At 40.1% G+C, this 21,638-nt stretch overlaps 1 protein-coding gene across 7 annotated transcripts; it reads right to left on the minus strand.

Moving 5' to 3' along the window:
• Positions 1–72: 72 nt before the first annotated feature.
• On the minus strand, positions 73–21,373 carry snx14 (sorting nexin 14). 7 transcript variants are annotated; one of them, XM_019857357.1, is made up of 31 exons: positions 20,869–21,371; positions 20,638–20,801; positions 20,432–20,552; positions 19,124–19,197; positions 18,552–18,630; positions 18,403–18,446; positions 18,215–18,302; positions 18,037–18,121; positions 17,810–17,966; positions 17,607–17,682; positions 17,448–17,492; positions 17,264–17,344; positions 17,049–17,163; positions 16,807–16,962; positions 16,598–16,722; positions 14,726–14,784; positions 14,491–14,517; positions 13,373–13,522; positions 11,077–11,209; positions 9,829–10,015; positions 8,576–8,659; positions 8,077–8,177; positions 6,336–6,447; positions 6,074–6,114; positions 4,150–4,269; positions 3,169–3,292; positions 2,845–3,009; positions 2,176–2,271; positions 1,996–2,087; positions 897–953; positions 73–312 (listed from the first exon to the last, which is right to left on the minus strand). In XM_019857357.1, exons 2-31 carry the CDS (start codon positions 20,790–20,792, stop codon positions 271–273), a joined length of 2,991 nt encoding a protein of 996 aa, XP_019712916.1. In that variant the 5' UTR covers positions 20,793–20,801; positions 20,869–21,371; the 3' UTR covers positions 73–270. The 7 variants fall into 7 exon arrangements, with proteins under 7 accessions (XP_019712916.1, XP_019712918.1, XP_019712920.1 ...); XM_019857358.1 differs by having other exon boundaries at positions 228–309; positions 20,869–21,373; XM_019857359.1 differs by lacking the exon at positions 14,491–14,517 and having other exon boundaries at positions 20,869–21,370.
• Positions 21,374–21,638: the final 265 nt, after the last annotated feature.

A 21,638-nucleotide genomic window follows, 5' to 3' on the forward strand; every position in this document is an offset into this window, starting at 1 on the left:
GCCGAGATGAAGTTTTGGCGGATGTTTCTTTGATTGGTCGATAGTATTTTATATCATTTCTGTTTTTTTTTCTTCACATATCGGTTCGGTTTTATGGTGAAGACAATCATTCAACGTTTCTGAATTGCCAGTGCAGCACTGTTATTTTATTTTACAAATTAAAGTATACATTACAGCAGAGAAATCACCTACAAAGGTCGCTGAAGACATCAAAAGTGCATTAAACGTGCTTGGAATTGTTCGGGGGGGTTTTTTGTCAGTGGTAATAATTCACATCCAGGGAGCATTGATTGAAGACTCCTTCTGCACCTGCTGAGGATGTAAAATTTAAAAAAAAAAAAAAAAGCATTCACATTTTATATATTTCGGGTTCATATGGATACTGAAATGTTAATTTACTTTTGGATGACATGTCAAAAGTGGGATTTGTATTTATTCATTGAGTGGAAGGTATTTCAATCATCTATGTCAGGTGTTAGACCTGGATTTGGATTCATGAATTATAGATTATGTGCCATCAAAATAAAAATCGAAGAAAAAAATAAAACATGAAATGCTTCAATGCAAGCGCTAAACTGGACGAAGTTCTCGACATTTTACACTTTAGAAGAGGAATGAGGAATTTAAAGGTGAAATCAGCTTTGTTGACCCAAATTTGAGCCAGTTCGCTGGGCTTCCTTAAGAAGCCAGAAATAAATTGATATTCAACCACGATTTTGAGGTGTTGAAGTGGGAGGGGGTGCAAGTAAATCACTGCAGTTTGACATCCTAATCAAATAAAATAATTTGCGTTATATTACTGAAGCGGCGTAAAGCCTGCACTGGGTGTTGGTGTAATAAATCTTTTCAGCACAATGTACTGAGAATGAACACATAAGATAAGACAAGCGCTTTACCTTGTTCAGCTCTGGAAAAAGTTCCTGAATAGCAATATCCAAAAGTACATAGGTCAGCTGAGGATGGCAAAAATAAAAAATGTGAGTAACATTGAAGCTGATGACCTGAATAGTCATCACGTCAAACAACTCGGACGCTGAAGATGACATTTGATGGGAGATAAAACAGAAGGGTGTTTGCGGAGTGCTTTGTCACGTTATGGCATCTGGTAGGGATTGCCGCAATCAATAAGTGTTGTTTGGTGTATTCTGTCATAAAATGTTCTCCCTCGGTTCTATAGTCATTATTACATATCAGTACATCACTTCCATATCACTGGTACCTTTCAATGGTGGGTAAACAAACGTTTGATTTTCAAAACACAGAGAAGAGATAGGTCATTCCTAGATAAACAACTAAAATGTCAAATATATCAAATTGTTTATTTCAGTTCTAAAACAATAAAACACTAATGTTTGTATTTTATTGGGTATAATTTGTTTCCAATTAATTAAATAATATACATTTAAAAAGTACCAGTATATGTAGATGTTTGACTATTTTTTAATCAACAGAAAATGTTGCATGCATATGTAAAACTGTTTACGAGTTTTATTTTATTACTTAGAACAAACTGACAAATTATTTAATGTGTTAAATCAGAACTCTTGATATGGTCAGTGCTTGGCGGGCCGGATTAAAGAACAGAACGGCCCCTGTGTGGGCCGCGGGCCATACTTGGCCTCCCCCTGCTTAAATGCTGACGAAGCTCAACCCCAACAGTATGCGATGATGGCTCCCATTGGGCCACATTTGACAACACTTTCATTACCAAGCTTTGTTGAACCTTTGAGGCACAGTTTTCTAAAGCTGTTTGGGTGAACTTGTGTGTTCAAAATCGGAGCTTCCGCTGCAATATGATTCTTATGGTTTGCTCCATTACATGTGGGCATTCCATTCTATTGAAACACATCCACATTGACGTTATACCACACAGTTATTTGCCACAGCTAAGTGAAGTCCATTTTTCACCTTGACAGGACAGGCTATTAAGCGGTGGAGTAGGCGGTAGAAGAGGACGTGAGCCATGCATGCAACGGCGTGGGCGAGTGCTGTTACCTGCTTGTTGACAACTGGCTGCTGCAGCCCATCAAAGAGGAGACATACGCCTTCATACTTAGCCTCTTCGCCGATACATTTCCCCAGAAGGTCTGCAGATAAACGCTTTTTGAATTGGCAGCCACCCTTTTAAACATCTTTGTGTCTTGTGAGGGGGGGAAAACGCTGACAGGAAATTACCGGGAATGTATCTCATCATCTCGGAAAATGTCCTTTTTGCTCTCCTCTGCTTATCTTGAGCTGAGCGAGGTGGACTGCTCTCACAAAAAACAGCATCTAGGGAAGCAACCAGATATTTTTCTGCGAGGTTTTTTTTTTTTACTTCTTTTTTTTTTTAATGTGTACACATAATATCAGGGGTCACCAGCCTTTTTGAAACTGAGAGTTACTTCTTGGGTACTGATTACCGTAATGCAAAGAAATACCACTTTGATGCACAATTCTGAAATCACAATCAGTCTTTACATTTTCAAATGATTATTCCTACAACATTACTCGGAAATAACAATGTCCCATTTTCACTAAACACCAAGTAACTTAGTTACAGCTGTTCTTGTGTGTCTTCAGCAGGTGGCAGAGGAGGGCTTTCCCTCCAGCATGCCCACCTGCTGCCAATGTGTTCATCAACTTAGCCATGTATTTAAGGACTTCCTAAGCGCCAAGTCTATGTCGGATTATTGACCTCGTTTGCTGCTCATGATCAAGTGTTTTCTAGACCTCTCTAGTTCATCATTGACGTTTTTTCCGTTCGTTTTCTCTCGCTTGTTCCAGGCTTGGTATTTAAAAACATGACATCAGCTCAAACTATGATGCTGAAGACATATAGTATCAGATGACAATGCATCGCACCTCTCAACAGGGTGATGAGTGAGATGAGGCGGTGCTCTTCCACAACCTGGTTCAGCTTTTGTTGAAGGTAGTAATCAGTGTAGGCCTCCAGTGTGTTCTTCAACAGGATCCTTCCACCCATCAACAGGTGGTGCAACCAGTCAGGAATGTGAAAGACAACTCGGCCTGACGAGCAACAGGATAGTACAAGTAAGGCCTTTGTAATTTGACAAGCTGCTGATATAATCACAGATAAAAATGAAGTGTTTATACACTGTGCCACATTTGTTCGTTTGATGAAATATGACATCGTTACACGTGGATGGTGGCGATCGATATACTTACCGACATACATTAAATAGTCGTACACCCCTTCCACAGTGAGGATTTCCATGAAGTAGTTCTGGTTGTGTCTCTTTTCTGCCACCTCGGACCGGTTGGCATTGTTTTTGAAGAGGTCATTGAAGAGCTAAACAAAAATGTAAAAAGGGATTCTGTATCGTTCTTTTGGCTTCAACTGAACATTCTTCACGTTAAATTCCGTTCTAGTTTAATGCTTAGATATTTTCTGTCAAGGCATGTATTAGTCTACCCCGACAAATGCAAAAACAGGTCACATCAAAGCACATCGTAACAATGAAAGTACATTTTGTGAATTGTCAAAGCATATTATTTATCAATCAATTAAAATATCGATCCAATTCAAATAAACAGATTTAATTTCCAGACTCGGGAGCATAAAATCAAACTAAAAGTTGTTTCTTGGCCTGTGTTACATTATCGGTCATGGCAAAAAAAAATAATAATAATAATAATAATTCTCAGTGTGACCTACTGTCATCCAGTGGAAGAGTATTTGATTGTTCTGCTTGTTATTATGTGCTTGGCATAGATAAATTCACCCCCAAAAAAACTTTTTTTTAAAGAAAATAAATAATTGTCCATCCAAATAAGTGACATTGGAAAATTTCGACGACAAGCCTGATGATCTCTCACAGCACACCGGTTGGGAATCACCGCCTTAAAAAGTGGGAGGCAAATAAACAAATTGTTCGAACAACTACAACATTCACCTATTTTGTATATTAAACCTATCAAATTAAAAGTGAAAGTCTCCAGTTCAAGCAAATCTTGTTTGTTTCACTTCAAATCCATTACCGGCGTTTGGAGTTAAAAAGATGAGAAATCGTATCAATGTCCCAATACGTATGGACCTGACTGTAAAGTAAGTCAAGCACTTCTTCAAAGACTGTGGTCTCCTCTCTCAAAGCATTTTGATTCCACCTGAAGTATCGGATGAAAGAAAGGGAAAAAAAAAAGCCAAACCTTTTTATCATTTTCTGAAGTGGGGCTCAGGATGGTGAGCTCGGGGCGGCTCGGTTTGGGTTTGGGTGACTCACAAGAGTTGAAATAGGACTGGATGAACGGCTCGAGATGCTGTCCTTTCTAATGGAGAAAAAGCACAGTTCCAAAATGAAAGTATAATTCCTCATACTTGTAACTTGTCAGGCTTTGACTGGTGCCTTGAAGACATTTGAGAGTTTAATTTAAAAAAAAAAAAAAAAAAAAAAGTTCAAGTTTGATTCATTTCCTTTTCCACATTTATGAGCGACAAAATTCCCAGCAGCAGCCCGGATGCGTCGGAGCTTCATCTTAATGGTGCTAATTAATCAAGTACATCTGACGTCGAAACAGATTTTAAAAAAATTAGTCAGACCAACGGAGATGGAGTTAAGGGGTGGGGGCCTTGAGGCGCATACACCAAATATATGGGTAGCCAATCATGGGCCAACTTTGTTACTTGTTCTTGGCAACTTGAAACCTTGAAGATAAACATGAACTCCTCTTTATAAACACAGACCATGCTCAAACATACACAGTGTAAATTCAATGTTGAAAAGGGCAAAGAGCGTGTTTAAATGCTGTGGGAGAAATGATCGTGGCGTTTCCGTTTAAACACATCATACACACATTATAGGTACAGGAATTACAAAGTCTTTTGCAGTATGCACATTTCTTAAACATTGTTTATAAACTCTGTAGCACTGTGAGATTCCTTTGAAATGTAAAATCCATCCCCAAAAATATTTTCGTATTGTTGTCATTGTTATTATATGCATGAATTAATATCCTAGGGGTCTAATACAAACATGGACAAAAAATATGAGACTGCCATGTTTTTTTAATGTCTTCATGTTTTTTTTTTAATGTCTGGTGCCACTAAAAGTGTATCAAGTCACTAACTTACAAAAGAAAACGCGGAATGCCTGCAAACACTATTTTTGTCAGTACAATGCCATAGCTATTGATGTAAGACCTTGTGAAGTGATTTTGGCTATTTTCAAAAAAAATTTGGAAAATGTCTCAATCAGCGCTTGAATTCAACTCTTACGAACTGTTCTTGTTGTCATTAATATATTGGACCAAACAAACGCACTCGCCATTTAAAATGAATGGGAAACTAAAGAAACAAGGGTGGTCAAATACAAACATGGACAAAAAATATGAGAATGCCATGTCTTCATGTTTTTTTTAATGTCTGGTGCCACTACAAGTGTATCAAGTCACTAACTTACAAAAGAAAACGCTAATACAAACATGGACAAAAAATATGAGACTGCCATGTTTTTTTAATGTCTTCATGTTTTTTTTTTAATGTCTGGTGCCACTAAAAGTGTATCAAGTCACTAACTTACAAAAGAAAACGCGGAATGCCTGCAAACACTATTTTTGTCAGTACAATGCCATAGCTATTGATGTAAGACCTTGTGAAGTCATTTTGGCTATTTTCAAAAAAAAAATTTGGAAAATGTCTCAGTCAGCGCTTGAATTCAACTCTTACGAACTGTTCTTGTTGTCATTAATATATTGGACCAAACAAACGCACTCGCCATTTAAAATGAATGGGAAACTAAAGAAACAAGGGTGGTCTCATATTTTTTTTTCCCTTGGCTATATAACGTGACTGCAAATAAAGTGAGCATAATGATTTAAAACGCATAAATGCCATCCTGTTCTTGCACGAGTTGAATGGAATCTAGTTTGAAAAGCAATACTAGTCCACCGTAAAGTACTACTTTGGGGATATTGTAACTTAAAGTTGAGCCCATTTTTGTCCCTCCATTTGGCTTGAAATTAGGCGGAGGGAGAAGTGCTTTTGTCGACAATATTCTCATCTAACTACCATTTTCCTTTTCAAGTCTCGTGAGAACAAATTGCACACAGGCATACACCACTAGGAATCACTCACCTCTTTTATCAGTTTGCTGGGGACGGACTTAATGATTTTCCCTGTAAAACATGCATAATTATTCTCAGTGATGAATGGTCATGTCGTGCCGTGACGCTTGGCTCTGTCTAGGTCACAAATATCTTTCCGCCACGAGCCAAGGTCAGGCCAATCAAACACTCGGCGTTTCCAACACAAGGGCCTGCTCAAACATAATCCCTGTCGGTGGACTTTAGTCACATTCTCTCCCTCGTCCGCACACATAGTCTGAATACTACTGTACCGAGGTTCACATCAGGCAACATCTTGTCCAAGAACTGAGACTCCATGCTGTGCGGAGACAGGAAGTCAGCAAGAAGTTGGCTGTTGCTCAGCTCAGGGTGCTGGAGGAGTTTCTGTGCAATAAACATGTCAAAGACAAACTTCAGTGAAAGCATGAGCAATATTCCAAAAAACTCTCGACTATGGCAAATGACAAAGGACACATGCAAAACAGATGTTGTCCTCATTCGTAACGGGTGACATAATGTGCGGTTCAAATACTTTAAAATACCCAGGAAAATTACAAATTTTTGGAAAATGATTGCTTCGTTCAAACCATTAGTGCGTGAGACACCAGTGAATCCAACAAGACTTCAGGCTAGTGAGCATGTAGAGGGCATTATTACACTTTTTTTTGTGGGTGCACAGCGGGTACGAGTTATGGGAAAGAGATAAAGGGTGACATAATGTGCGGTTCGAATACTTTAAAACACCCAGGAAAATTACAAATTTTTGGAAAATGATTGCTTCGTTCAAACCATTAGTGCGTGAGACACCAGTGAATCCAACAAGACTTCAGGTTAGTGAGCATGTAGAGGGCATTATTCCACTTTTTTTTCTGTGGGTGCACAGCGGGTACGAGTTATGGGAAAGAGGAAAAGTGTGATGACAACCAGAAACAAAACTATAAGAGAATGGAACAAAGCGTTTGGCTCCTCAGTGAAGTATCGCTAAATACAATTCAGCACAAACGACACACAGAAATGAAATATGTAAAGCAGATGTCATTTTTAATATACTCCACATTTATTTTGTGTCTATCAGGCGTCTTCAAAGGGTGACTCGGTTTATTTTTTTGTTGCTTTATGACACAGTGGTTAAAATATCGTCACACAGCAAATTTCAAACTTTTTCCCAAATTTTTTGTACAGTTAATGATTGGGCGAAAATGATCCTGGATCAGATTAGTAATTCACTCTACAGTCTTTCCGATATTCCATTTGTTTTGAAATTGAGACAATTTTGAAGTCAAACTGATTCCGATTGGCTGAGTGAAAAAAAACATGATCCTACTGTGTGGTGTCAATTTTTACACTTTTGAAAAATTGCTTAATCCAGAATCTATCGCAGTAAATCAAAATGAGTTTGGATAACATTGGATCGCCAGTGATGTTCCTTTTGTAATAAATGATTAAATAAATACATTTTCTGGCATTTGTGAGGCAGTGGCTAAAAGGCCATGAACTCGTCGGGGGTGTACATTTTTTTCTCAATTGTTCTCAAATGATGAAATATGTTCTTGTAGTTTATGACTGTGAAAGTGCTTATTCTTCTGCGGACAAACTAGGGTTTCCATGTACATAGGAAAACACTTAAAAATTAAAACATTGTCACAGGTTATCTGGATTAAAATGAAGGTGCGCTCTAGAGGCTCAAAACTGACAATACTGCTGTCACAATGTCCACAGTGCTTCCCACTCAAATAAAATGAGACAAGAGTGGAATGGTTTGGACCAAGCACATTTAGTTGTGTGGGCCAAGGGAGGGTTATGAAATCAGTGGAAATGACTATGCTATATTTCTACATCACTGTTAGCCTGCCTTGCCAAAATTGATTTGAAAGATAGAAGTATGGAATATTGCACGGCTGGATAGAGAGGCAAGCTAAAGCAAAGCATTTACTAGACACCGATATGATCCCGATTCAGCAGGTATGTGTGATTCATGATGCTTTTTGGTCAGCTGATGGCCGAGACACCCACCTGAAGATATTCCTGAAACTCCTCTCTCTTGGATGTGAGAAACTCATAATTTTTGGGGCCAATGATTCTCTTGGAAGGCAACTGTGCGTCAGGAAAAGAACCTGTAGGTTTTGGATTTTGAGAGAAATTTTTACTTCACTCCAACAGAAAGATGACAGTTATGAGTCTCTAAAATAGTCAATGTAATGTCAATGTATTTGTTCTGGGGATTCTAGACCAAGAGTCACCAATATACTGACTGTGGGCACCCAAGAAGGACATTTAGCCCAAGGGCCTATTCTTGATTTAAAAAAGATTTAATTAAAGATAATTTGAACAAGTGTGTTGTTTCGATTATAATTTTCAACAAAATGAAACCCCTTCCCATTTACCAGGAACTTAGAAGTAGCACTTTCAAAAAGTTGGGGAACCCAGACCGAGACAATGCATGATCCAACTCCACCCAAAAAAAAAAAAAAAAAAAAAAAAAAAAAATCATAAAAAAATGTTTCAAACCTACCGTGGAATTCGGTTAGCTTTGACTCAAGAACATAGAATTCCAGATATCTCCTGTATACAGACCAGTGCTCAGTCTCGTGCCCCACTGTGGTGAAACACAAAGAGAAAAAACGAAGGGCCTGATTTATGAAAGGTTTACACAGGCCAAAACGGAAGCAAACTTGATAGCTCACGCGGTCAGACTTGAAAGCTGACCGACTGACCAGGTCCGCCCACGATTGCGTCGTGTAAACATGCGAAACTGCCAGGCAGTTCATTTTGTACGTTCTGGGAGGATACAGTGTAGGCCAATAGATTTTGAAAAATAATCAATTGCAATTTTTTTCCTCTCCATTGCGACTGAAATTTATTTTTGAGATTATTTTTTTCAAGGTCCCTTATTATTTTACATTCATCAACAAATGAACAATAAAACCATCTGTATTTTAATAAACATTAACAAATCAATTTTATATTAATTAACCAACTGGAAAAATTGGGTAGATAATAAGTTTCGATATATAGTAATTGCCTCTTTCGTGCGGAGGTCATGTTCCAGACATGTAGGCATAAAAAGCAGGACTACAGACGATGACATTCAATTAGGCCTGAGAGACTAAATGTAAATTGGTATCTGCTATTTAGTGAGTCAGGCTATAGGACTTCAACAAGCTACAAAATCTTGGACAGTTTGACACTAAAAGGAGTTGTCTCCCTCGCCTTTGCAGCTGTAACAGCTTAACATTTTTCTCAGAAAACTTTTTACAAGATATTGGGAATTGGCATGTAGGAATCATTGGCCAGTCGCCCAGGGGCGTATTTGTGAAGTCAGTGGTCAGGGATCTTCGATGGGAGCACCCGCTTGCTCAACATGTCTGTTCTGGTTTATCCATGCTTAAAATTAAGAATGTTTTTTGGATCATGATGGGCTATTCCTAAACTGCATTCACAAAACTAGATATCGACAAAATGTCTTTTTAAAATGAAGAAATACAATTCAGTGGTTTCAGATGGTTAAACTAATTCAATGCCATTGGTAGCTACAGAATATTTGTCAAAGCTACATGCTGCCAGTGATTAAGAGGTCCATATGAGACTCATATGGACCTCTTAATCACAATATGAGTCATTACTTAACTCATATTATGAGTTAAGTAGTAACAATCCAAAACAAGACAGCAGTCAAACGTCACGGGTACAAAATTGTCTGTCACCTGTGGCCACAACATTTCTCTCATTTTCTAATTTTCTCATCTGTTGTCCACTCTACCTTACCTGCTTTGCGGTCATTCCGCTCCACATCAATGCAGAACACCGGAACCCTCTCCCTCTTCACATCATCATCATAGAAATCAATATAAGGGATGGTGATACTCCAGGCGGAGAGATTTCGTGGAGTGCTGGGGGTGGAGGCCGCTTCTATGGGGGAGTCATCCTCCAGCACCATCATGGCTTCCTCCACCTAGAATGGAAGGAAGTGAGAGAAGTTTCAGTCACGTACACAGTCTGCCAAATTGTGTTTTTTACATCGTCATGAAAAATATCAAGAATATAATTCAGGCTGATTTCTGTCTCGTATAGCATTATTTGAACTCATTTGCCTCACTTTCTGTTTAAATAAAAACAAATAAATTTTCAATGTGTTCAACAATCTTCCGAATGTGTAAGTAATCACTGAACAGTGTGGAACTTTTGGCAACACTTGATGGCAAAGGAAACCTCAAAGAAACAGAACAGCAGTGAAGAAAGATTAGATCCTGCAGCACATTAGTGTACGCTGAGAGATCATTCCAGTCACTGTGTCGTGGGAAATTATGTATTTATGTACTGTCCTGCAAATAATGTGTCTTTGTGAATCTATGCCAGCAACATATGATGACATGCAGAACGACTAAATGTTCTACACTAGATGGCAGAAGGTAAAATTAACTTGTGAATACACCTTCTGCCACAACAGAATAATAACATATTCAATTACACAAGCCCGATTTCACACTCGGTACATTTGTGAGTAAATTCAGACAGGATCATTATTATTTCAGTACACTATATTTATGTTTTGTGACATTTTCATTTGTTGGTGTGCAGTGACAGTTTGCTAAAGTAAAATGTGATTTGGGCCAAAACGTTGGGCTGATTTTTGTAAACAATAGGGAACGATCAATCAAGAACTCACTTTCCTGACTCACTGACGCCCTCATATGGTATCTTTTATGACAGTGCAGAACAGTGCTAATGAGATGTTTTGTTTTGTTTTTTTTTTTTGCTTTGTTTTGTGTTTAAGGAACAGTGTGCATAAGCAATACTTAACTACAAGAGTAATAAATACATATATAAACGTTACATACGTACAATACATCTCCCACGTTTGTGACAATGACCCAGAATAGGGATGAGTCGGAATACATTTTCTTTAATTTATTTAAAATTATTCAAAGATGAGTGTGTGTGTGTGTGTGTGTGTGTGTGTGTGTGTGTGTGTGTGTGTGTGTGTGTGTGTGTGTGTGTTTGGCTTTGCCTGACCAAATCGTCCTCTCCCTCGACAAGACCACAGGCTGGCAGCATGGCTCCCTCCATGGTTGTGCTCTTGAAAACACCCTTGATCTTGCTGCCAATGCGGCTGATCCCAAAGGACTCTCCTCTCTTTGACGTGTTCCTGCAGGCCAAAGGGGAAGGGGGCTTATTAGACTGTGCTTAATTGAAGAGATGTGCTTGGCTTCAGGGGGGGGAAAAAAAAGCCCAGACAGCTTAACAAAATGACAGGGAAAATGACAGGGAAGGAATTGTAGCGCATAGCAAGGGCGGGGAGTACCAGCACACTGCAGTGTATCATCACAGCACATCAGAAGGAAAAAAAGCTGAGGAAGCCAAACCAAAGTCGGAGCACATTCACAGAATGAAATGTCTCAATCGGTTACCATGGGAATGAAAGCAAATAAAGCAGACAGCAATTTCATGAGTAGATGTTTGATATTGACTAGAAAACAGCAAACAGGCACTAACTGATTGCTGACAGAGAGCTGACAAACATCAATGAGACCTTTAAGTCCGGCTACATCTGACATCTTGAAAGGATTATAATCTTATCATCTAAATCACTGGACACCTTGCTGTAGGCAATACTTGTTACAAAAATTCTGACTGGTAGGGAAACGACAAAGACATTTTGTCCTCGATTTAATCTTTAAATATACTTCAAACGTCAATCAAAGTATGGTTGAAATGGCACAAGAAAATGTGAAGAGGATCCGAAACATGTACGCAACAAGCGCCAACTGATCTGACCTTTCATCTCAACTAAGTCCGGCATCCCGAGTTGGAGTTGGGAGACGATTTAAAATGAATTGGGATCTCACTTTCGGATAACAATAAACCCTGACGGTTACGATGATCAAATTATCCCAGCACCCAGGCGAGCGATGGTAAAGAACATCAGTTAAAAGCTGCACTCTGGAAAGTGGTGATAAGAAACATGCCCCTCAAGATTTGAGATTGAAGTACAAATTCTTTCAAATCAGTACGATTCTGACTTTGACACAGCACAATTAATCATAAAAGGTAAAAGACAGTTTTATAGATGCGAGTGTTGGTAAGCAACATGTGCTTTCAGACCTGAGCTCCCTCAAACAACTTGGGTTGTGACATTTGGCTACCATCATACCAACGTCCGGGTCATTTATTTTTCTTAATCAATAGAGTTCTTGCATGCTTTGACAGAACAGTAATGATTTTTCCAGGTTGAAAAAGTTTGAAGGCAGTGCCCGGCAGAGCGCTGGAAAGGAAAACACTCCGAAAGATACGACAGAGGTTGGCTATCCTTTGAAAACTCAACAAGGTTCTTGCAAAGCACAATAAACCCCGAACATTTCAAGAATATCACTTCCAAATTGTGACCGGCAAAGTGCTGAAAAGAACCCAAACACAGAACACACAAGTCTCCTGACATAGTGGTCTTATTGTTTCATTTGGACCACAATGACCATATTGTCAACAGCCGATAACGGCCTGAGCCATTATAACCTTTTTTGGTTTTTCAGAGAACATCAAAAACTGAAGCAGCCCTGGTTAGCACGTCAGCCTCACAGTGCAGAAGTGTATAGTTCGATTCCGGCTATGGCCTTCCTGAGTGGAGTTTGCATCTTCTCCTTGTGCCTGTGTGGGTTTTCTCCGGGTACTCTGGTTTCCTCCCACATTCCAAAAACATGCATGGCAGGCTAATGGAACACGCTAAATTGTCCCTCGGTGTGATTGTGAGTGTGAATGGTTGCTCGTCTCTGCGTGCCCTGCGATTGGCTGGCAACCGGTTCAGGGTGTCCCCCCGCCTACTGCCCGAAAACGGCTGGGATAGGCTCCAGCACGCCCGCTACACTATAGTGGATTCGAAATACGATGGCTGGATGGATGAAAAACTAAACCTACTGATCACATTTATTAATCATTTGGTTTCAGGGGTAGAATTGAATGATTGATTTAACTCAAGATGTAGTCACTGTCAGCAGAGGTGCCCAGCATCATGAGGAAACAAATCTTTTTCTTTTTGTTAAAATATGACTTACGGCATTATTTTAAGAAGGTACCGATATTCAAGTTGTATGTGCAGAACAGACATGTAACTTTACAGGTGCTGTTTGGGGCGTTAACTTGGTGGTTGATCGGAATACATTGGTAGTAAGAACACAAACAAAAAGGAGGTTGGCTGCATGCTGCTGTTTGGGTCAGGGTGGCATTAGGGGGTGGGGTTGCTACACTGGGATGGCAAAATGGACAGCATGACATCACACTGAACTACAGTTGGAGGAATGGATGGACCCCAACTTACTTGGGTGATAAGGAGTGGCGGTGGGATAGTGAGCCGTATGGAAAAGTTGTTAACGTGGGCTGGGCATGGAGGGAGTTAAAAGATGCAGGTGAAGAGCTGCCAGAGGCGGTGAACTGTGAGGACGGGGACATGGGGCTCCAGTCCCAGGAACTATAAGCAGAACAGGGTTATGTCCCCAAGGACAAAAAGGAGGGAAGGGATGGATCATACCAAGGCAGGCAGCATGGCGATGACAGAATCAGGTTGGACACACACAGCATGGTGTGGCGTGGCATGGCAACAGGAGCCCATACAAATCGGCAATGGAATCATGTTAGGATGCACAGCCTGAGTGAGTGATGTTGTTAGTTGGGTCTCCTTCATGCGTCCGTGTTCAAATGCAGTGTGAGTGTCTCTTCTGCTTTGAAAACTGCCTTCGTAACAAAGTAGCAAAAACAAACAAACAAGCAGCCGACATCCACGAGTTCCAAAGCCAGAATTTCTGAAATGAGCAAACCAAAGTGAAAATCTCAAAAAACCAAAAGTGACGTAGCACTTCCGATATCACGTTCTGTCACTTTTAGAGGACTATTAATTGTTGTTTATGATTGTGGTTGTAGTTTGTACAACTACACACCTCTCGCATTGTAATCATACTGAGGAGTGTTCCTAGTCCTTTGGTTGATTTTCATCAGCTAAAAGGTGAGAAATTTATGCAATACTGAAAACTACAAAAACAAATATACATACAATTATTTAGCACCAAATACGTCTCCAGGGGGTCAGTCAAAACAGCAACATTCATATCGCTGCATTTCTGACTACGTTTTGTATTCCCCTTTCAATTACAAAGGTAATTAAGAATCCAGTGAGCGTAAAATTAAGTATGCCAAACTTTTCATACAGCACAAATACAAAAAAAATAATTTAAAAAAGCAGCACATATCTAGGGATTTGATGAGCAAAAAAAAAAAAGTCATAACTGTACTATCCTATTAATGCTGTTTGGCTTCCTCTTGTAAGGCTTAGCAATGACTGAATTGTTAAAAAGGCAGCATCCTCTTGCGTAGAAGAGTCAAGCGAGAATGGCGTGTCAGCCAGCCACTGTTCCCATCAGAACAGTAATGCCTCGTACTCACCGGATGTCATCCATACTGATGCTATTTCTGGAACAATATGCATAAGGAGTTAGTGGCAGGGCCTGCGGCCACATACACACCCCACCTTATGACACATAGAAACCATCACTTAAGTCACTTTGCTGATTTGAATAACACATTGCCATATGAATTCCGTCGCATTCCATCTTTTCTTTAGGCTGACTCACACACACACACGCACACACGCACACACACTTAACAAAATGACACCTACCTGCTCATTTTAGAATTCCTGGCAGGGGACTCAGCTCCCCTCAGAAGCTGGCGAAAGTACTACAGAAAGGCAAAAAAGAACCAGACAGTAAACGCATGCATCATCAACTATCAGTGTAAAAATACAAGCCAGGAGCTCTACGAGGCTTTGCATCTGGGGACCCGTTACTCTTAAATACTGGAATAAATCTAGAGACGCACAGTTGGTTTCGAGCAAACTCGTGCATAGAAATGCAGTCAGTATCATACATCACTTTATTTTCTAGCCGCTCTAGTCAAGCAGGACGGTGGCGTGCTGAGTACAATGGTTGCCCATTGCTCTACCCAACTGTGCCCATTGAAATAACCTGTGAGGGGTGAAATTGCTCTTGGCAGCTAGGCTTAATGCCAGTGTTGCCTCCTTGGGCACTCTTGTGTGACTCACTGTGATAACACTGAGGTTAGTGGCTGGGCACCAAATCATTGACTCAAGTTACCGGTATCCCTAATTCCAGTATTTTCTGAGACCAATACAACACAATTTTAAAAATCAGTCTGTTAGAAAGTGACTAGAAATAGGGGGTCATTGTGTCGTTGTCACCACTTAATGGGAGGTCAACAACTATTACCAGTTCGTAACTTTTTGTGTACATGTCTGTGACTGAATGTTAATGAATAAAGACGCTCTAGATCTGTAATTTCAGTACCAGCCATTTTCATACCCTTTTTTTACCCAAGTCTTGAAAAAAAATTTGAAAAAAAAGTACCAGGCATCGAATGTGTGGAGTCTGAAAAGAGATAAATATGTCTCTGGGAGCGAATGAGTTTTAAGTGCGCAAGGGTTTGATACGATTCGCTTCAGTATGGGAATGATACGATTCATACACTGAAACACCGAAGAAACAATTGTCAGTCATATGCGTAGGTGGAAGAAGGTCCTCAAGCCAAAATAGGGCACCCGTCGCCAGAATTCTGAACACAATTCAGAAAAAAAGCAGTAATATATACTTTTTTGGGGGTGTTTTGTTTTTTTTTTTGGGGCGGCTGACACAATCAACACAGCCCAATAAAAACCACGCGACATCACTCTGAGGGTGTGTGTTTCCGGAAAGGCAGAGAGAGTGTGCGACCCTCCCATTAGTTTCAGAATGCCGCCTATGTTATAAAGCAATCAGCTGTTCGCACTTGAATTTGTTTCCATCTATATTGCCTGACGCACTGAGGCCCGTCACACCTTTTGAATAACCGGATGGCGTAGCTCGCACTTGAATTTGTTTCCATCTACCGGTATATTGCCTGACGCACCGAGGCCCGTCACACCTTTTGAATAACCGGATGGCGTATTTGATCAACACTCTAAATTTCCCAATGGTCAGACTGAAGCAGAGCACACTCAGTGTGTATTTCCCCAACACAACCGCGATGAGGAAACAGGGATTTGGGGTAAGAAAACGGGCTGTGCTGTTATTGATCTGGGTTTTTGTTAAAAAAATTTTAAAAAAGTGACTGATACTCTTGAGTTTATACATTTCTTCTTCTTCTTAATGCATTTTTTGACAAGTACCTCTCATACTCCGGAGCGACTCAGACCAAAAACATACCTGTTCATTAGTCGAATGAAATTTTGAACAGACTTCAATTTTCCCAGACTTTTGTTACATCTGTCCCAGCTTTTTTGTAAAGTGTTGCAGGCATCAAATTGAAATTGTAATGTTCATTTGTTTGAAAATTAAATGCCTTGTCTTTGTAGCGTATTCTGTTGATTATAGGTTGAAAACATTTGCAAATCATATCCTGGATTTATTTACATTTTGACACAGCATCACAACTTCACTGGAATTGAGGTTGGTAGTTTTATGTGTGTGCGGGTTTGCTTTTTGTTCTGAGTGCTAACCTCATCACTGTGGCAGAACATGGGCGTGAAAACGTTCTCCAGGAGGAAGAGGACATGCTCGTATGCTTCAAACAAGCATCTCATTGTCTGAAGTTTCACCACCTCCTCGTACGGGCCTTCGGCAACTGAGAAAGCGCGGATCATAAACCAATGAAGTTATACAAAACTCGTAAACAGGGTAAAAATGCAAATTGAAGCATGTCACACACTGTTGCGTATCTCCTCCACAATGAAGGGGTCGAAGCGGATCTTGTCGACACTCTCGTCTAAACAGTACGTCTCGTAGATCTTCTTCACCTCCTCGTGCAGCATCATTTTCTCAGAGTCGGGCAGCTCTGGGCACAGTATCCTGTCGTTGAACTCCTCTGGGACATTAAGAGTTGAAACAGCAACCGATGACGTCCAAGTATGTTGACAGAAGCAAAATTTAACAGGGTCGGGACACACTCACCGACTGCAAGGCAGAACTGGAGCACGTGAACAGCTCCCTCTTGCTTCAAAAAGTTCATGAAGCGGAAGAGTAGGTCTTGCTGCTCTCGGATTTCTTTTAACTCAAGCTTTAGAACCTGACAAGTGAGAAAAAAAAAGTTTAATTGAATGTTTGAAGTGTAATTCAAAGTGCTGCCTGTTGTCTTTGTCACAATACACAGTTGCACAAGTGCTTACCGAAGGCTTTCTGCTACGGGGATCAGAGTATTTTTGAAGGAAAGGAACCAGCATTGAACTTGGCTCTGTGGCTTCTTCAGGCTTGTGGAGAGATATTTTTAAAAATCCATTATTTATCTACATATTTGTTCTAATTAACTCTATTCTCCAAACTGTATGGTAACACACTCCAACGGTTACTTACCGGAGAATTGTCGATGAAGAGAAGAAGCAAATGATTTACCGTGTCCTGAAAAGCAAACCATTTGACGCAAATGTCAAATACTGTAAGCACTCTGCTATGCTGATGATGTGGGCCTGTCAATCCAGTCTTGGGCTCAAGAATCAGTCCGAGTACACTCACGGGGTCAGCCAAGAAGTCCATTGATGGAAGAAAGACCGAACCAGCCAGGACTTCTCTTATCAGCAAAGTGAGAGATCTGATGGCATTTAAGGACCACAAAATGAGATATTAAAAACTGCCTATTTTGAAAGTCAACATTGCTTGATCCTAACTTTTAGGTGGTGATGAAATGCAGTGAATACATTTGGCGGCACACGGGCTACCTGCAGTCAGTCGCTTTAGGTGGCAAGATGTACGGAAAAAGCATCTCAGTCAACTTCCTGAGGTAGAGAAGCTCATCTCTGCGACCACGGAGGGCTACATGAAGGTCAGGACCATACTCCTCCAAGGCAGCTTGTTGAAGAAACTCAGCGCTCTTTACTGAAGAGTAGAGAAAATACATTTAGCTTTTATATGAAGAATTTGGACATGCTGACCGTATCGACGGTACCTCTGTGCCGAGCTTTAGCAATAATTTCAATGTGCTTCATGGAAGCTTTCAGAAGCTTTCGCGTGATGAGGGATGCCACATCAATCTGGGGACATAATAAACCCCCACGCCCTCAAAAAAATTACAACGATGCATTCAAAATGTATTTGGGATTCCATTTTCCAGCTCAATTTATCACCTTCTGGATCCGGCGGACCAACACAGCGGCGAAAAAACGTAAAGTCACCCTCAGCTCATCAACAAACGCCTCATCATCTGTGACATCTCTGAAAAATAAGCATGGTTACCATTCTTTCATCTCAATCAATACCTACAAAATTTCTAGACTCGTGAGTGTCAGGGAGACAACCACAAACTACGTCCTACCTATACCAAGGATACACAAAGTTTTCAAGAACCAGCTCCAGAATCTAGGTGAGGTGAAAAAAAATGGATATACAAGATTTTGAGCGAATATTTACAAACATTTAGTATGTTATATATGTGTATACGTTATAATTATATATTTATTTTACCTCGGAAAGAGAAGCATCCACTTTAGAGGAAACTTTCAAGTCAAGCCATGGTTGATAATTTTCCAGTAATAAAGTAGGTCTAATATACACAAGATTAAAAAAAGAAGGAAAAAAAAGAAAGACAAGGGGTGTATTCAGTTTATAACAACATTGACGGATGAAATGTCAAGGTCTGTAATGTCATTCAATATGTTTCACTGGGTTTCATTTGATTGTTTCATGTTAAGTAACTAGAATTGATCAAACATAATATTCTAATGACTTAAGTGCCGCATTCAGAATAACGTACACATTCAGTTTAGGTTGACACCGTAGGGACAGAACTCTGACTAAAAACCGAAGAACCCCCAGCGCCACCATCCACGATACCCCCCCCCACAACAATCCCAATGTCAGCCTCCACTAGAGGGCGGTATAACATAAATTTTTCGTGACGAAAACGTTTGACAAACAACCATGAATTTTACATTTTAGCAAGCGCATAATTATTCAGATAACTCATTACCACTTTTATATAAGTGACAGTGCAACATACTTGTGCTTCACAAAGGCAATTTGAGCAGATAACTCACCTGTGTCTTTTGCACCTGATCTTGCCACAAACGGCACAGCTGTGGCCAAGCGGAAACAACTCCTGCTGGTAAGACTACAAGAGAATCAACACACACACACACACACACACACACACAGAAAAAAAAAACATTAATGCATGAATGCAACTGCCTCCAAAGTAAATAAGGTTAAACGTGTGGATAAACGTTGAATACTATTTTTGTATTTACCCAAAAAGTGGCCTCCACAAAGACACTGTCACTTAAGTGTTACATCACTTTAACTTACTAAACCCGAGACCTAAATTAATGCCTTTTTAGTCCATAGAAAAATGAAATAAGAGATGGCACGATCGATACCTTTAGCACAACAGACACCGTTTGCATAACAGACATGGCACCTGTAAAGCTGAAGTTTAACCTGGAGTTAACAGGAGGTGCCCCTGTATGCAGAGAAGAGCATTTTGGAACAAAAATAAATAAATAACATGCAAATTTGGGGGAATATGCAAGACAGTGTGGAGAACAGGCCAACCCCACACTGGAAGGGCTGAGATAAAATTCAAACCAGAAACATCATTTCAAACGATGATACAAGCATGTTCTCTTCAACCTATTAATCAAATATGTCCGAGGGGGTCGTTGAAAATCCAAAATGGCATCCATTTTTCAAGATTGTTGCCAAAACATTCCAGAAATACCCGTTTAAATATGTAAATTTTGACAGTTTATTTTAAATACATTTTATTGTATTTGTTTATGAATAGTATTTCTGTATTTTCAATGTATAATGTATATGGATTTATTAAATACGTATCTTACCTTATTAATGGAAAAGCGGATCTATAAGTGTTCGATTTTAACTTTACCGGACCTAACAAAAACAAACTGCAATGAAACTAAGGCTTTAAAATACCGACCTCTCAAATCTGTGTATTTGTGAAAGTTCCTCTTCCCAAACTCCCACAGGAATGAAAATATATGAACCAACACCAACAGAAATACAATTAGAAAAACTTGATGGATGGATAAACACAATAATAGTAAAAAGGTGATTTTGGAGGGTCATTTGGTGGCTTGAAAAATATCAGCCAGCTTAGACTTTCAAGTGACTCCCATTAACAAGAGTTGTCCAAAAAAAAAGCCTCTGGAGACTCTCATGCTTGCATCATAATTTGCACAATTCCCTTCAAATTTTGCTCTTATCCGCTCCACTATTATTTGAATTAACAGTACTGTAATTAGATTAACTGTAATACTGTGACTGGTGAGTGTGGTACACTAGCACTAGAAATCCAATCACTTTTTGCTATCACTCATATACTGTACCTTGATCTTTGGCTTGATGTTGACCAGGATGTTTGGCAGCAGAGACTCCGGCCCCAGGGAGCAGTAGAATGTGACCACACCAGCGAGAAAGGACCAGACCACCATGATGATATGAATGTACCTGTGTTAAAACGGGAATGCAAACTGGAAGCGTCCACGGGAAACGGATGTAACTGTCAAGAGTAACGCAAACCCACTCCGGTTACCTGTTTAACAGCACAGTGGACAGTAGCAGGACGAGTAGTAGGAAGCAGAACACGGGATACTGTCGGCACAAATCTCTGAGGAGGTCCAACTTCATTTTTCGTCGTATGCGTTGCAAACAAACCCTGATGCATCCCATCTTTGCTTCGTCACGCATACAAACGTGCTGCAAAATGAGGATCGCATGCATCAAACTCACTCTTGTTGAACTACCAAAATGTACCTTAACTTACAGATGTTACATCGTCTCCCAAAGGATAGGGATCGGCGTTCACATTAAACCATGCCTTTTGTTTACCGTCCGAGCGAGCAATGTTGAGTTTCCAGTTACCACCATTCTGTGCTGTCACTTGAGTCCGTTAAAAGGGGCGTCATGAAGGGTGGGGGTCTGCTCGCGCGTCGGCGTGATGTCACCTCCGCTCCGCACTAGAAGGCGTTCGATGTACAGCACAGTACAAAGCCAGGCTTTATATGAAAAAAGAAACCAATTCACAAATAGTGTACTGTCACTTTGTCTGCGGTCATCGAACCGTCGCCATTTTTCTTTTATGTATTTGCACTGGAATAGAAGGCGGGGAATCTTGACCTCTGTCAATCCTACGTGGCCATTTTATGAAAAACAGTCAATGTAGACGGAGCAATGCTTTTGTAGCGTGAATGAGAGCCGAACGAGACTTTTTTTGAAGCGCCGTTTGCCACGCGACATGTTGACGGTTTCCCCCAAACTGTCCAATTAAAAACGCTTTGCGTTAGCATCGGTTGGCTAGCACGCTCCTCAACATCTTAGATGGAAATTCGAAAAATAGCGCATAGCCAAGCTATTAGGCTCCACAACACAAGTGCCAATGTTTTTAAGATGGCATTTAAGTGAAACTTAACAAGGTAGTACACTTATGGTTTGTTTAGTTTTCAATGAATTTAGCTCCAATATTGTTTACGTAATTTGATAAGCTATTCTAGGTGCATTGCAAATACACCTCGTCTCACTGGTCATTTGATCATC

Source organism: Hippocampus comes, unplaced genomic scaffold (genome assembly GCF_001891065.2).
Source record: "Hippocampus comes isolate QL1 unplaced genomic scaffold, H_comes_QL1_v1.1 scaffold32, whole genome shotgun sequence".
In the NCBI taxonomy this organism is placed as follows: domain Eukaryota; kingdom Metazoa; phylum Chordata; class Actinopteri; order Syngnathiformes; family Syngnathidae; genus Hippocampus; species Hippocampus comes.